General features: G+C 36.7%; 1 protein-coding gene across 1 annotated transcript; it reads right to left on the bottom strand.

Moving 5' to 3' along the window:
• Positions 1-291: 291 nt before the first annotated feature.
• LOC128178352 (uncharacterized) lies at positions 292-933 on the bottom strand. Its single transcript, XM_052845474.1, has one exon. It carries the CDS (start codon positions 931-933, stop codon positions 292-294), a length of 642 nt encoding a protein of 213 aa, XP_052701434.1.
• Positions 934-16,182: the final 15,249 nt, after the last annotated feature.

The raw sequence follows: 16,182 nt of genomic DNA, 5'->3' as shown, positions 1-16,182 counted from the left end.
TGAAGGATTGTTGCATTTGGCTGCATTCCTGCTGGTAAAATCTGATGGAATGTTTGCAGAACCAGCAATGTGTTGAAGGTCAACTTGATAGCGGCTAGCTGTGGAGAGAAAGGATGTCACTCAGGGACTTGAAGAAAATTCACCTCTGCGGAGTTTTTGTATTGCTTGGACACATGGCTTGCTATCTGTTAAGACGCATGACTTGTAGGCTGATTGAATAATAAAGGGGCTAAAATGTTTTATGGCAGCAGATATACATAATGCTTCAATTTCGCATGGGAGCCATGTCACTTAATGCTTTCGTAATTCGGCACTGAAGAATCCAGCGAGACGGACTTTGTCATCACACATTATGTATAGAGTCGCTCCTATTTCACATTTGCTGACGGACCCATCAGTGATAATCCACAAATGGTCATCTCTCCTTGGAAGGTAGATTTCTTTGGAGTCTTTAAGTTTTGATTGGGCTATGTTAAAGTTCTCAATCAGCTCTTCTGACCACTTGATTTTGTCCTTTGACTGAAGGCCACTGATGGCACTTTCGAGAGGAGCAATTGTATGTGAACAGCTTGGTAGGAAGCGGGATAACATCTTGTAGGCCACAATAAATGAGCGCAAGCCATGGACAGTGTCTGGAAGTTTGCATGTGGATAGGACTGAGACTTTGTGAGGGCTTGCAGAAAGACGCCCCCGTGTCAAAATCCATCCTAATATGGTCGTTGAGCGTGGGCAAATGATTATTTTTCCTGCCGTTAACGTAAGTCCACAATCATTTAAGGCTGACATTACACTGATCCAGTTTTGTAAAAGTTCCTCTTGGGTGTTTCCTTCGCAGTATAAATCGTCTGCTAACTTCGAAACAAACCCCGCCTGAAGATGGTCTCCTAAAACCTTGCACACGAGTTCTTTTAAGGCGGTTTCTGAGCCTGGCATACCAATTGCACACCGGGTGTCGGAATGACAGTGTTTGCTCCCTTGTAATGTTTTTGTTGGTTGTGAACAAAGTGCAGATTTTGGCAAATCATCGGTGATGTTGTTGTTTGATGCAAGTGTAGTAGGAAGAACTTGACAAAAGTGTTAATTTTTCTTGAGTTGTTTAGGTTCTTCTGTATTGTTCTCAATGCGTATTTTTCCAGCCACTACATCTATTATTTCAGGTTTAGGCCACATATTGTGTGCGTAGCGGGATTCAATACGAGGTTCAACAGCTACATTGCCTTCCGCTGGGATGTGTTCCGGTACATCTAGCTCAAGGTGTGATCCTGGCCACACTGTAGTGGACGGTGACTTCTGAACATAAGCATGAGCCCGTCGAATGTGGTGCTGTTTGCGTCTGTCATGGGTGAAATAGTAAATTACATAGGAGTCCCCAATCATTATTTCATGGAGTGCTGGACGGATACTGATATCATTAGCAGAGAGAAATGGAATATCTGCGAGAAAGTCAACATCAAGGTCCTTAACTACAAGAGCCTCGACGTGATGGGTGATGTCTTTTCTAGTCAGGTTGAAATGTGTTTCTCCTACTATTTCTAATGGGGTAGTGCCATCTGCTTGAAGTGCGTGTTGTGTGGATTTGGTAATTTCAATCCCCTTCAGTTGAGCAACGCATGCACGAATCATGCTGATTTCCGCACCACTGTCAAGCGTTATATGTAGTACGTGTTGCTTATAGTAAGCCTTCATCTGTGGTGACTGTTTGGTACGTCTTGAGGTAGGTGCTACTTGAGATAGGTCGTAGGGATCAAGTTAGTCTCCTTCTGGTGTACTATCAAAATTATCCTCGTCAGAATTGGTGAGGGCACAAAGGTGTCTAGCTCGGCTCATAAATGTTTTGTCTTATTGTGGTAAAAATTTGCAAGTGCTCAGGAAGTGATCATGACGAGGTCGTCCAGCTTGTCTGCACAATGGGCATATCTTGTTGTTTTAGGTGCGAAAGTTTTGATGCCTCTTGTTGTGGTAGGTGGCGAGTTGTAGTTTTTAAACGCTGTTCGAAGGACTTTGGCATCATTTTTTATACGAATTTTATCAAGTAGGCTGTCTAGAGCTTGAGATTTTTCGGGTTTTAAGCTGGCTAGCGTTTTGGATCTTAGCTCAGGACCATACCTTTGTTTCACCACGGCAGGTAAGTCCTTGTTCAGTAGGCGGAGCCCTGTCAATGTGATGAGGCTCTCGAGGGAGGGGGATAACTTTTCCTCTGCTTCCGGAAGTGCACCCATGTGGCTTATGCCTCCTCCACGTTGGAGTAGGTTGTTCTCAATGAAGCTGGTCAGTTTTTTAAATAAGTCTTCTGGTCGTTCTCCCGGTTCTAAGTGGATGTTATCCAAGTCCAAGAAATGTGCGCCAGTTGACTGGAACCCAAAGTGAGTACGTATTGCTTGCCAAATAGATTCAATAGATGTAGAGTTCTTTACAATAGTATTTCGTGAGGTAATGGGACAGTAGTTAGTAATTTGCCCAAGCATAAGTTCTAGATGTGCTACTATTGTGTGGCTGATCTTCGTGAATTTTCTGGTACGTCTTGCCATCATATTGTAAAGTTAGAATCCAGAGACAGAGTATACTGCAAGTTCTGCTTCCATGCTTCGAAAGTTGTGATTGTCTCGTTTTTCGTCAACGACCACTGTTTTATAGCGCGATTGCCGGCCATTTTTTGTTGTGACCGTTGCCAATGAAAAAGGTATTAGGTGAAGACGTACCCAAACTGACTTGGAGGATACGTCGCTGCCACCACGCCAATGATAAGAGAAGACTCCGAATCAGACCGAATACACCTTTTAATGAAAATGGCTCCAATACAGCACGAGGACGAAGACAATAATAATCTTTCAGAACAGGAGAGCTTTTTAGATGACTATCGGTCATTGTTAGCTTGTACATAATAATAGTCGTAACATTACATAATGGCGAAGAGAAGAAAGGAAAATTTTGCATAGCAAAGCTTTGGATGATCATGTATATGGGATAGTATAGATGAAGCCCACGTGATACAAGAATGACATAATGTTTAGAAAACAGTTGCAAATCAGAAAATTATTTTCCTTTGGGATGCCTATAAACATGATCAATTGTAAGCGTTAATTTTCTTAAAGGGGTGAGGACCTTCGGAAGGATTTCGCCACAATTCAAGTATTGCTGGTCATTTTCCCAAGTGCCCTTGTGTCCCTTTTTACGGCTACTGCTTCGCAATCGACAAAGGAGAAATTAGTTAAAACCCTTGATATAAGAGATCCTTGGTTCATTTCCAAAAACCCAGAGAGACCAAATTTTAAGTATCACAAGTATGACAGACTCCCGAGTGTAAGACAATAAGACGATCTGGACTCTGAGAGACTGGTCTACAAGAGGACAGGAGACATTACCCTCTCACCTTCATCTATACTGATCTGGAATCAATAGGTATAGATATAGGTTTTTGGAAATTAAGTTAGATGTCGAATCTTCTGAGAATCGAGGGTATGAACAATATTATACTCATTAACCCTGATAAAATGAAAAATTTCATCATATCAGAGATCAGCAAATTCGAGCCAGTTATTCGTGTAGTGTTGCCACTTTAGCCCTTGGCATTGGTTATACACTTTATATGACCCACCAGCATTGAAAAGAACTTACAAGATACTGGCCGTGCGGGACGAGATGGACTCATGCAGGATGCAACTTTGTATGTAAGTTAGACATATGTGAGGTTCAACAGGCTTGGCATGCAAAACTTAATGCGCCAATATTGCATTAGTATAGATGTATGTTTGCTTTTGCAATTGCCACAGCATTTGGATTACAAGCACGAAGAGGGAATCAAAAAATGTAAATGTTGTGATGTGTGTGAAATTCTCTGTTGTTTCTCTGACTGAACTGATGCAATGATATTCAAGTGATATTAGATTACCACTAAATCTTTATGTATGTACAAATTACAGTGCTGCTTGCCTTAATAAACTTATTTCATCCTTATCTTTCATGTCTCAGAGATGCAAATATACATGTAACAAATTAAAGATTTTACAGGGTTTTAAAGTTAAATGGTAATATAAATTTAAGTTTCAGATTAAAGTTAACATCATCAGAAGTTACACAAGAGGCCAATAGATTACAATGATCTTTACTGATTTCAGTATTCAAGATTAATGTTCAGCCATCTTCTTAAGCGCTCAACTACATGTATTTTGTATGGATGGGAATGAAATTCTGAAGGTATAGATGAGAATGGATTATTTCCTGAAACCACAGTAAAAATTCATCTTACGGTTGTCAATGACACTAAATGGGTCTACCTAGTATTGAACAAGAATTGTCACATCTTCTAAATTGTCTTTTGTACTGTGTTTTCGACTGCGAATACTACGGTAGTCCGAGATATAATGCAAATATGCGTATTTACGAATTCATGTCAGTTAAAATGCATTACTTTGTTATATAGAAAGAACTGTATCGATGATTGGTTTCATATCTATTTAAAACAAAAGTTGTAATTGAATTGAACCCACTATTTTCCGTGTGATTTGATCTCTGGCTAAAATGTTCGCGGCGATCGGCTAGGGTGTTCGAAAATGAAAACAATTTAAAAATACATATAATTTATTGATAATTTGAGCTCATAATTTGAAAATCAAGAGATGTTTGTAAAACACTTATGTCCCTTACCTTTATGACCCTTGCAAAAAAGAAAAGAACGGAAACAGCAAAATATTGGAATTTTTAACGTCCAATGGGCATAACTCTGTAAAAAAACTGCTCGATCACACCCAAAATCAAACTTGACCTAGATATTTTCATGATAAATCTGTATACTAAATTTCATTTCAGTGTGTGCAACCTCTGCGAAAAAAATTAAATAAACGGGAACTGCGAAAAATTGCTTGGTCAGAGTGTACCAGTTGAAATATTAAAAGTACCGAAGCAAATACTTTGCAATCAGGATTGTTTGGATTTTTGGGGTGCTTGAGATCCACTATGATAAATCTGTATACCGAATTTCAGTATGTGCAACTTTTGCGAAAAAAAATGAACGGAAACTATTGGTGGACCAACCGACAACAGCAAAGCAATATGCTCTCCTTTCCTCGAAAAAGGGGGGGGGGGCATAAAAATGGTCATTTTTATACATTCTATAAATGATGCAGCGATGATCAACGGCAATTGTCAATTACAAAAAATTCTACGAAAATCTTAATTCGCGTACTTTTGTGCCATTAAAATGAAAGAGTTGGACTTCGTGCGATATGTGTGCTTCTTTTTCCCGGAACTCAAATCGTCGGAGGCGTGGAAGGAAAGAATTGTGATCAAATTGCAACGAGTGTCTGAGGAGAAATAACAAACGTGCGGAAAAAGACAGCGTTTCGACGTCTATTATCCTCCCAGAGACCGACCCCCTGTGCCCAAGTGAAGTTTTCAATTTCACTAACTTAAGGATTCCGGGACTCGGAGGCATGGAAGGAAAGAATTGTGATCAAATACCAACGAGTGTCTGAGGAGAAATAACAAACGTGCGGAAAAAGACAGCGTTTCGACGTCTATTATCCTACCAGAGATCGACACCTTGTGCCCAAGTGAAGTTTTTAATTAAACTAAAGGATTCCGGGACTCAGTGTCAATAGAACTTGTAACGATTTGTTAACATTTCAAGTGATTGTAATAAAGGTGTCAGCAAAACTTCTTGTTTTTAATTCATGTACGCCATAAATACATGTAGTTTGTGCATGATGACTAATGTTATGTATTGTTTACTCTTTGGCACAGGGGCCAAGCCCGTTTTAACATTAATTTCAATGTAACCATAAATAAAGAAAGGGGTCGAACTCTGACCCAGATAAAAAAACTGCCAGTTCGCTTCAAAAGCATAATAAATCAATTAATTTTTAAAACACTCGCAATATGCATGTATTTTTCAGAAAAGTAATGTCTGAGATATACTCATGCCGAATTTCAAGTTGATGGGTCTTAAAACAGCGGAGATATACGTCATTATTCTCTCGAAGTCGCCAGTTTATTTTTACTCGGACATTTACCGGTCCAGGGCTCACGATGGGATTTTGCCTATGACAACAGCAGTATTGCAACAAGTCGAGAAACATTCGCACTAATCTTTTAAAATCTTTTAAAATCTTACATTTTAGTACATTACGACTAATCTAGGGGCTAGACTATAAGACTCAACTTTTTGGGCTTTAATACCGAGAATTCGGAAGAGTGTTGTCTTTTGTTTTATATATTCTAAACACAGTTGGTACTGCGATTACCAATTTGTTATAATTATTTCTCAATCAAGCTTCACTAATTAAATATCAACGAAAATCCCTTTAAAAATTCCGGAAATCATCTGGATTTTTTGGTTTTAACAATCTTGCGCATGCGCATTACATTCATTGCTAAATCACGGGAGGCTCCATATGGAGAAATGGTGTACATTTTACTAATTTGCATAGCGGCCATATTGTTATCACAATGGCGATTTTCATTACAATAGAATATATAGAAAGGAATGAGAAAAATCACAAATTATAAAAAATAAGTATTTCGGAAATATTTTCTCCTCATTTGGTTCTGTCATTTACATCATCCGGGATTGGAATGTGCTTGTTTTGTTTACATTAGATATTGAGATGGCGGTTCCTTTTGAATCTGAAATATCGAAGCGGGGCGTTGTAGGAATAAAGTGTGTTTTAGTGTTGAAAGGCGTCATGAAGGGATTTTTGAATTATTTTTAAAATACTTGCCATTCATAGGTAAAGAAGTTCCTCATATATTTACAAAGTTTACATTGCAAACTAGTTGTGTCAGAAATTTAGACTCAAATTAAAAAAGTCTTGTCGGTTCCTTTTTACTTCCAATTTAGCATTTTCAAGACTTTCTCAGTAAGCCATCGGACTTGCAACTAGGCATTTATACAGTCTTTATTTATGTCTGCTTGCCTTACCACCACTATCGATATAAAACATAACTCCTCTTTGGAGAATAGAAATGGTCATTTATTGAATGATGCAATAAATGACAATGAACAAAAGGCACAATAAAAAACATGTACAAAGTAAAATAAGTTACATGTATGTACATAAATATCAAAAGAAAGGAGACAGATCAGGTAGCGTAGTGGACAATGCACTCGCTTTTCACCGCTGCGACCCGAGTTCGATCCCCGTGATCAACATAGGTAGTATGTGATAGGGTATGGCGGTCGCCCGCTTGGACACGTGGGTTCTCTCCGGGTCCTCCGGCTTCTTCCCACACCAATGACCCCCTCGCGCTAACATCCGTGCCAACGAGAGATATTAATATAAGTTGTAGAACTTGTTTATCAATCGTTGTAAAATAAATAAAGTTCAGTTCAGTTCAGTTCACAGATCATAAAAAGTCAAGTTTGTGCCTGAGAGCAACAATAAGTTGTATCGAAAGACTAGAATACAATTTCGGCATAATCGACCTAAAAAATATCTAGCCAAAATTAAATGAGTCTCAAGAATAATGCATATCTGGAGAAAAAGGGGGCGTTAACCCCTAGAAGGCAACAATAAAACATTAACATGACTAGATACAATATGGAGGAGGGGTGGGTGGTGGCAGACAGCAAGTTTTCTCCATGACTGGAATTCAGGAAAAAAGTGCGCATGCGCAGTCAGAATGTATGCAAATTGCCAGATAAGAATATCACTAAATGGGGAAAAATCCCCACATTACCAACTGGCAACATACATAAACCATTTATTGTACATAAATTGTTTTTATGTCTGCTTGCCTTACCACCACCATCGATATAAAACATAACTCCTCTTTAGAGAATAGAAATGGTCATTTTTTGAATGATGCAATAAATGACAATGAACAAAAGGCACAATAAAAAACATGTACAAAGTAAAATAAGTTACATGTATGTACATAAATATCAAAAGAAAGGAGACAGATCATAAAAAGTCAAATTTGTGCCTGAGAGCAACAATAAGTTGTATCGAAAGACTAGAATACAATTTCGGCATAATCGACCTAAAAAATATCTAGCCAAAATTAAATGAGTCTCAAGAATAATGCATATCTGGAGAAAAAGGGGGCGTTAACCCCACCTTAACAAGGTAAGCGATATTTGATGAATACCTTGCCAACATCACAAATCAAATAGTGTCTATCTTGTCAACGGTCTTTATATTGAATCATTAGGCATATTGCATATTTTTGATTAAGAATTATCGTTATAAATTGAATGAATTTTTTCATTTTATAATTTTATTCGGTTTCAAGCTGATATTTTTGGCTGTTTATCTATTTATTTACTCATTTTAGCCGGTAAAGTCATATTTTTAGATTATCTATGGTTGGATAGAGAGGTAATCAAAGTGAATTTTAAGTGTGAATCACTGATTGTGGTGACAAAAACATACACAGATAATCTATGCATTGTCTAAACACATGTTCTCATTCAAAAAATGAAAGTTTTGACGTAATAACACAAATTTCATACATAAAAGGTATGTAATTTTCATTCGTAAGGGAGACATAAATATTAATGAGAACAGTGTCACGTGACATTTAGCTCATGAATAAAGTGTACGTGATTTCTCCATATGCTTTAGTTTGTTTCTTATATATAACATTTGTATGGATTAACTCAGAAACGATAATTACAAATGCATGTAAATTTTCATTGGAAATTTGCTATATATATATTCTGTTTATCAAAGAGATAACTCTAACTCAGTGCATTTAATATGAAAAATACCAAGAGTAGCAAATTTCAACAGGGTTTGTAATGAATAATTTGTTATTTTCAATGCAGTTTCATTAATTTTCTTCAAAATCGTTTATAAGCGATTCTGCAATTTTCTGCTACATTACGGGTATTTGGGAGGCATTTTAACTGTGGTGAACGCCTGTCTTGAGACACAGTTTGATTATTCTAAATAAGCAGAATGTAGTGAAATTAATTTAAAGCATTATTGTACGCTTAAAGCTTGGTTATCTATTACCCTCAGCGTTAACCGCTTGGGGTCGGTTGACATTGGTTTCCTCGGGGTGTCATGTTCTACTGTTACCCTCCCAAACAGGCACTATTTCTAAAGTGTCTAAAGTGTAACTATTTCGTAAATGTCCGATATCATATGCAATGTCAACCCGTGCCCGCACGGGTCAAAGTCTAGTTATTAAGATTTCTCATTTCACGTGGTCAGAGAGAGAGAGGGAGAGAGATTATATACTTGTTTCGTATTTATGATCTTTCACATACTTTTTCCTAACACTCGGAAAATGAAGCTAAATGAATGAATGAATGCTACACTCACGTGAAGATTCCATATTTTTACATGTTATCAATCTACACTTTCTACTTAACTTAACGTGGTTGGTATTACAATTGCAAAGAAAATCGGAGACAAAAAAGTGCAGATATCAATAGTAAATTGTCTGAAACATTTAATGGTTCTAATTACATGTATTTTAACAGAATCTGTGAAAAAAGGGTTAGTCAGTCCAAAACTAGCACAATATTTTTATCAGACCTGCAGCTAGCGCCGATTCCCATATGCATATGTACGTTTGCAGTTGTAAAATATTCAGGCAAGAAGAATCAACATAAAAACGTCATATTAAACTCTCAATCAATTTTTAGTCCAGGATTCACTTTATCGAACTTAGTACACGCAATTTTTTTCATTTTTTTTTTATACATATTGTTAAGAGTAATTTTAGGATTTGAAACAGCATTTTAAAAAATAATAATCTTCTTGTAAAAAAACAATTACATTTTCACATATCTATCTTATTTTTAACAAATTTGATTTCATAATTTTTCTTTTGTTTAACTTATACCACAGACGTACATTGGTAATACTTTCACTGTACCTTACACCGTCGCGGTAAACTCGTGGCCCCGCGATGACTATACCCCGACGGTGTATCGCGGAAGGGATTAAAACACCATCACGCTGTCGCGGGAAAATACGGGATCCGCGTGGATCGTAGTGTATCACGTTAATCTTGAATATCGTAAAAAGTGATTAACGTTGATGACGAACTTCGTTAATTCTGTGTGTGTCAGCGAATGAATGTGTTTATGTTTGAAAAAAAAACTACGTTTATCCTTTTTATCGTGCATCACTCCAATCATATCGTGAGTGTATATTATTCTATCGTGCGTTAATTCTACCATATCGTGTGTGAATCATATCCTGTGGTTTATCTTGTAAAAAATATCGTTGCAGGTACTCTATTACCATGTTATCCCCACAAGAAATCACATAGAAACCTCTGGACAAAATTAAATAAAATACTCTGTCTCGGTCCAAAATAAAGAGATAACGAAAAAGAACGACTGTAATGTGACCTATGTGCAGCAAAAGTACCACACGGAGCTCCTTTATAGTAATAACAAATGGAGATGGTGTCTATGGATGTTCTGGGCCACATTTTTTTACTACAAAAAAAATTAGATATATAGTATTATATTATAATAGTAGTACGTGTCTCTTTCACTAAGTGTTCAGAAGCCTTTCCAATACCCGACCAAGAGTCCAATACAAAAGAGGAAACATTTAGGTCAATGTAATTATATGTAGATTTCGGACTTAGGATTTCCTACTTTGGCAATGGTACAGTAGAATGCTTCAAAAATACTAAATATGCTCATTATGTACGATAAAACGAACACGGATGTAACATTAACAGATATAACGAAGTTTTTTGTGTCCCCAGCTTATAGAGGATATAACAAATTCTGATATAACGAATTTACGGATATAGCTTAAGCGAGCTAACTTTGTGTCCTGTAGACGAAAAAAATAATTAATATAACAATGTTAACAGCGTTTTTTATTCTGTTTAATATGTCACTAAGCATGAACTGCTTTAAAAAATAATTAAAAATGCCTGAAAGCTTGTTTTTAATTTGATATGCGTTCTGTAATTTAAGCGCATGCTAGTAAGAGATACTTACTTTTACCTAATGATAATGCCTATAAAAATCAATTTAGTTTATAAAGGTAGAGTTTTAGTTGAATTCAATTTACATACTGTCGAATCATTTTATTCGTGGGGTCAATGTTCGAGGATAGCCAAATAGCCTGGTTCGTGGGGACTCATTTTCGTTGGTAGTGTAATGGAGACAACTGAAATAAATATTAAAAAAATGATTGGGTATAGGTTCGTGGGGATATAAATTCATGGGCAAGGGTTACATTGTACCCACGAACAATGATGATTCCACAGTATAATGAAGCGCACTAAAGTGGTAAAAGTTTTCGCTAGAATGGAATGTTCTTAACTTTGTATCGAACGTCAATTGTTATATAAGACACGCCCATTTCCCCTGTTCTGAAAAGCACAAACAGGAATTTCACACACGAACCTCCTAAACATACAGCCTTTTTTCATTCTTACCAATTATATTCAGAAATAGTGATATTGTTCAAAATAAAAAGTCAAGAATACTTTTACATGTAGTATCAAATTTATGTTTTGAATTTCCTATTACATGTGCTGCATTGCAAATACAGAAAAGGTTTTTAATTATTAACAACATATACACGTTTCAGTATTTCATATAGAGTTTCCCTTTTGAACGGTTAGGCAACGTTCTTCATCTTCTTCTGCATTTGTTGCTGTGTTCGCAGCATATGTAAAGGATTGAGGATATGCGCGGGGCCTGGAAAACACATATAAGGAGGAAATATCGGGGTGCAGATTGTGTCCACATTTCCATATTATTCCAAACATAGAAATACGGCACATTTTTTCTCTATATGAACACGCACCGGATCATTTTAAGTCGATTTTTAATGGCTATTTTTTTTCTTTGAAAATGTCCTGTAATTTTTTATACAATCTTTTCCTCTATTTTGGGGCACTCATCCACCGTAATGTATCGTGTATCCCCAGGTAAGGATTTATGGCACCCATTCGCAAAGACTGGAGACCATACACTCCTATTTGAAAATACTTGTCAACGTTAGTATTCACCAAGTGGTCAAAACTTTACTGAAAAATGAAGAACATCTTTTAAAATTTGGGTTTTTTGATTCTCTGTTAATTGCTTTCACATTTTGTGTAGCCCCGGTAAATGCTTTTCACTCGTTTTCGTGTTTGTCAAGGTCTCCACACATCTGTCAACCTTCTCAGGAACTAAAGTCGCAGTGCCGTTTTCTGCTCGCGTTGTTTTGAAGAGGAGCGGTTCCAAAAGCATTGTTACGTATACTGTCATCCTCGTTTCAAAAGAAATGTCTCATTGTACGTCACGATGATAAGTTTTCCCCTATGCCATTCTTTTGGTGAACAGTGGTCTCCTTGTCACGGAAATGTTAAGCAGTCTCACTGGAGACAAAATTTGAAATTAAGATGCGTGAAAAAATAAAAAATTCCTAGAGAGGCAGCAACATTTGAAATAATGCCAAACACTTTGAATACGAAATTGAAGATAAAGAATAATAAAGATAAAGAATAGTGAAACGTCTGACTTTAATCCGAGCAGAATCCTGCATCGGACCGGGAATCAGAACAGTGTTTATGGCATGTACTATTTAAGTGGTTCAAAGAAAAAACGTGCCAATATAATCCGATCAGCTGGCATATTATAATCCGATCAGCTTTTTCTTTTGCAAAAGCTGAAGATTTCGCTACCAAACTCGGAGACTTCAACTTTAAACCTAACGCGAGCTGGCTTGACCGATTCAAGTTACGTCACGGGATCATCTGTCGTTCAGTTTGTGGAGAAAAACAAAAGAAACATGGTGTTCCAAAAGCTGAATCTACAAACGTTTATGAGGGAAAACTTGTATGATAAATGCATACATGTTTTACAAAAATAATTATTATGATTCAGAAGCTGAAGCTAGGGTATAACATGACTGCACGATGCCACAAAGAAAGTAGGTGTATATAGCAGGTTGACCTGTAAATGGAAAGGCTCTTACGTTATTACAAGGAAATTTGAAGCGTCACTTGGTTGGCAATGAGGTCTCGGAAACAGTCAGAAAATTCTTTTCCAAACAAACAGACTGCTACCATAAAAAACCCACATAAAATGTATCAGAGTAATTAAAAGCAATGAAATTAAAATTTTAATGTAAATAAACGAACCTAAATCAGATGATTATTATTAAGATGATAGCAGATTTCATTTTTCTTCTACTATTGTTGTTGGTCTTATGGAGGGAGGTGAAGGATGTGTACAGTCTATGGCTCTCATCATTGGTAGTGGGAGGTGACGGATAGTGCACCATCTATGGCCTACGCTTCTGATGTTAGGAGGTGACGGAGGTTGGCTTAAGCCCTGTTCCCTGCCAATGTCATCAAAGTTCCACAGTCTAGACGAGTCAGCATGGAAACCTTAGCACTGAGCCTAAGAGTTGACCCCTGCTTCATAACATCCATGAACTAAGCACAGAAAACTTCAGGGGGCTGTGATCGAAATGCGGAGTCTGATTCAAAAAAAATTCCTCAGCATCAAGTTTGGAGTAAGGAGAAGAGTGGTAGAGAGAACCCCTCCAAGAGTTACCCCGGAACATTTCAGAAAAAGGCTGAGACTGGGCGAAAAGAAATGTAGCAGATCCAGTTCGGCCTGTCCCGTTACGACCATGCCTCCAGAACCCTCAGAAGCTTCTACTCTGCCATCCCCATCTTCCCTCGAACTATCAATGTTTGTCTTATCCGAATCTGCTTCTCTTTTTCATAAACGTTTGGCCAATCCTGCCTGTTCCTCTCCGTCCTCTGCTAACAGGAACCCATGATGGATCAAAGGATGCCTAGCCAGTCATGTTATCGCTGTCATCAACAGCGTCCAAGTTTACCTCGAAGAGTCATCTGTCTCCAAAGCCAACAATGGTCAAGCCTGACCCACCTGTAACACCAACTGATTCCATCGATTAAAGACAAAGCATGTTTGATACTCTAGTTTTCTCTTTTGGAATAAATTTCGCCTTAAGAGCTGGACAAAACATTGAGATTTACGCTGAGGACCAATACCACGACTTCAAATCAAGACTGACCAGGATGGCACCCAATGTTTGCTTTACACGGATGATGCCAATGTTTGCTTTACACGGATGATGTATCAAAAAACCCATTTAGGGGGATTAAACTCGAAAAGGATGATTCTAAAATTGAGCGTATGTATGAATATGAGGAATATGTCCTGAAAAGTGTGTTGTTATATTCTATATAAGTGTGAAAACGGATACATTCTACAGCGAAGTACATTGAAGCGTTTTATAGGGGTTTACTCCAGAAAAGTTTCTACGTAATGTTTTCACTGACCTTTGTCCAATCAGATCGTAGCTGGGCGGAGTTAAGACATTGCCGTTCGTGACTTGAATGAGAGAGAGAGAGAGAGAGAGAGAGAGAGAGAGAGAGAGAGAGTGAATTGAGTAAATTACAAGTGGTGTCGATGAAGGATTAATTATTAGTTATAAACTTGCTAACAAATTAATTAAGATCTGTATATAAAAATGACATGTATATCCTATATTGGTATAACTTTAAAGCGTTTTAAAGAACGATTGTGAAAATTTCTTTGGCCGCGCGCCGTCGACAACATGTACATGGATAAGAATGAGGTAGCTAACCAACTAAATTTCCTAGCATGGAGTCATTACAGACATACAGACATTAAATATTTTGAAATGCGAACAAATGATCACTTATGAACATGATGAATTTAGATGTAGTGTAAAGGAAAGGCAAAGCAGGCCGATGCTTAGTGGAAAAGTAAAACAATGGCAGACAAATTCCTCCTAAGGTAAAAAATGTTTCACACTGAGTATCCATGAAGAAAGTTTTTATACAAAGAAATTTACAACCTCTGTTTAATTCCAGGAAGATTCGTCAAACTTTGATTTGAATATTAATGGTAACACTATTCGTATAGTCTTCGATGTTTGACATTACCTCATCCTATTACTGATCTATATATAGACATCGTTGTTCCCTGGTTAAAGAATTTCAAAACACTTCAAACATAATTTTACAAGATATTCTAGACCGTGATTTGTCACTTTATATGATAACTATTGTTGATAGATAGTTCACTCGTCTGCGTCATCCAGGCTTGGGGTAATGCTAAATGTAATGGTAATGCATTGCAATGCATTACATGTTTTTAAAGTAATGCTAGTAATGTGTAATGCCACAAATTTAGCATTACAAGTAATGCTAATGTAATGCATTACTTTCCAAAATCTAGTGAAATGCTGGCATTACATGGCATTACTTTGCATTACTATGCTTTTCGATGCATGTTCATTTTTAAAATTGTGATGAATTGAATAATTGAAATTGTATTGGATTAAAACTTGTTTTAAAGAAGAAAAAGTCATTCTTGAGATAAAGATATTTTGGTTGTATGATTAAAAAAAATTTAAAATCCATTCTTAAATTGTCAATATAACTAGCTGTAACAACACAATTTCATAACATTCTAAGAGTGTTGTTAAGAATTTTTTATCATTTGAAAAATTTACTCCAATTAGTTGTGCATTCAATGAATTCTCTAGTGTGAAGATTGTGTAAACAACACACAATGCCCCCAGGACAATCTAAGTAGTATCAAAACATTCTATTGTTTTATTAGGTGCTAAACATCCTGATCTCCGCCCTTCTCGTCACTGTGTTCCATTAGGATAAAGAACAGACATACACCCTTAAAAGCAAAAATGAATGCATTAAAAAGAATGCATTGTCCAAACATGCTCTCTGAAAGCTTAAAAATAACTTCCAGTATTATAACTTATTTGAAAATAATTTTACTCTCTCTCTCTCTCTCTCTCTCTCTCTCTCTCTCTCTGTGTTGTATATTATGTACAATAGTTTGGACTGATAGAGAATACAAGATTCGTGTATTTTTTTCTATTATTGTCTGGACACTTATATCTTAGATTTTCAAACCTGACAGGATGCAGTTCAAAAATGAAACCTTTGAAACTTTGCTGATCATAAAGTGCAACAGCAATCTTGTTGAAGTCATTAAATTTGAGCCTGATAGTAAACATGAACCTGTAAAAATGTTTTAGCGTGTTTTATATATAAAACATTTGCAAAAACTTTTTAATCAGCAATTAGATTACTTTTTTTCAAAACTTATTGTCGACTTTTCACAAAGTAATGGTAATGGTAATGCATTACTTTACTCATGTAATGGTAATGTAATGCATTACTTTAAGAGAATTAAGTAATGGTAATGGTAATTTAATGCCCAAATTCATGAAGTAATGG

The sequence above is a fragment of the Crassostrea angulata genome, chromosome 1 (genome assembly GCF_025612915.1).
Source record: "Crassostrea angulata isolate pt1a10 chromosome 1, ASM2561291v2, whole genome shotgun sequence".
Lineage (NCBI taxonomy): Eukaryota > Metazoa > Mollusca > Bivalvia > Ostreida > Ostreidae > Magallana > Magallana angulata.
The sequence above is the reverse complement of the archived record's forward strand: the minus strand, read 5'-3'. Positions and strand labels throughout refer to the sequence as shown.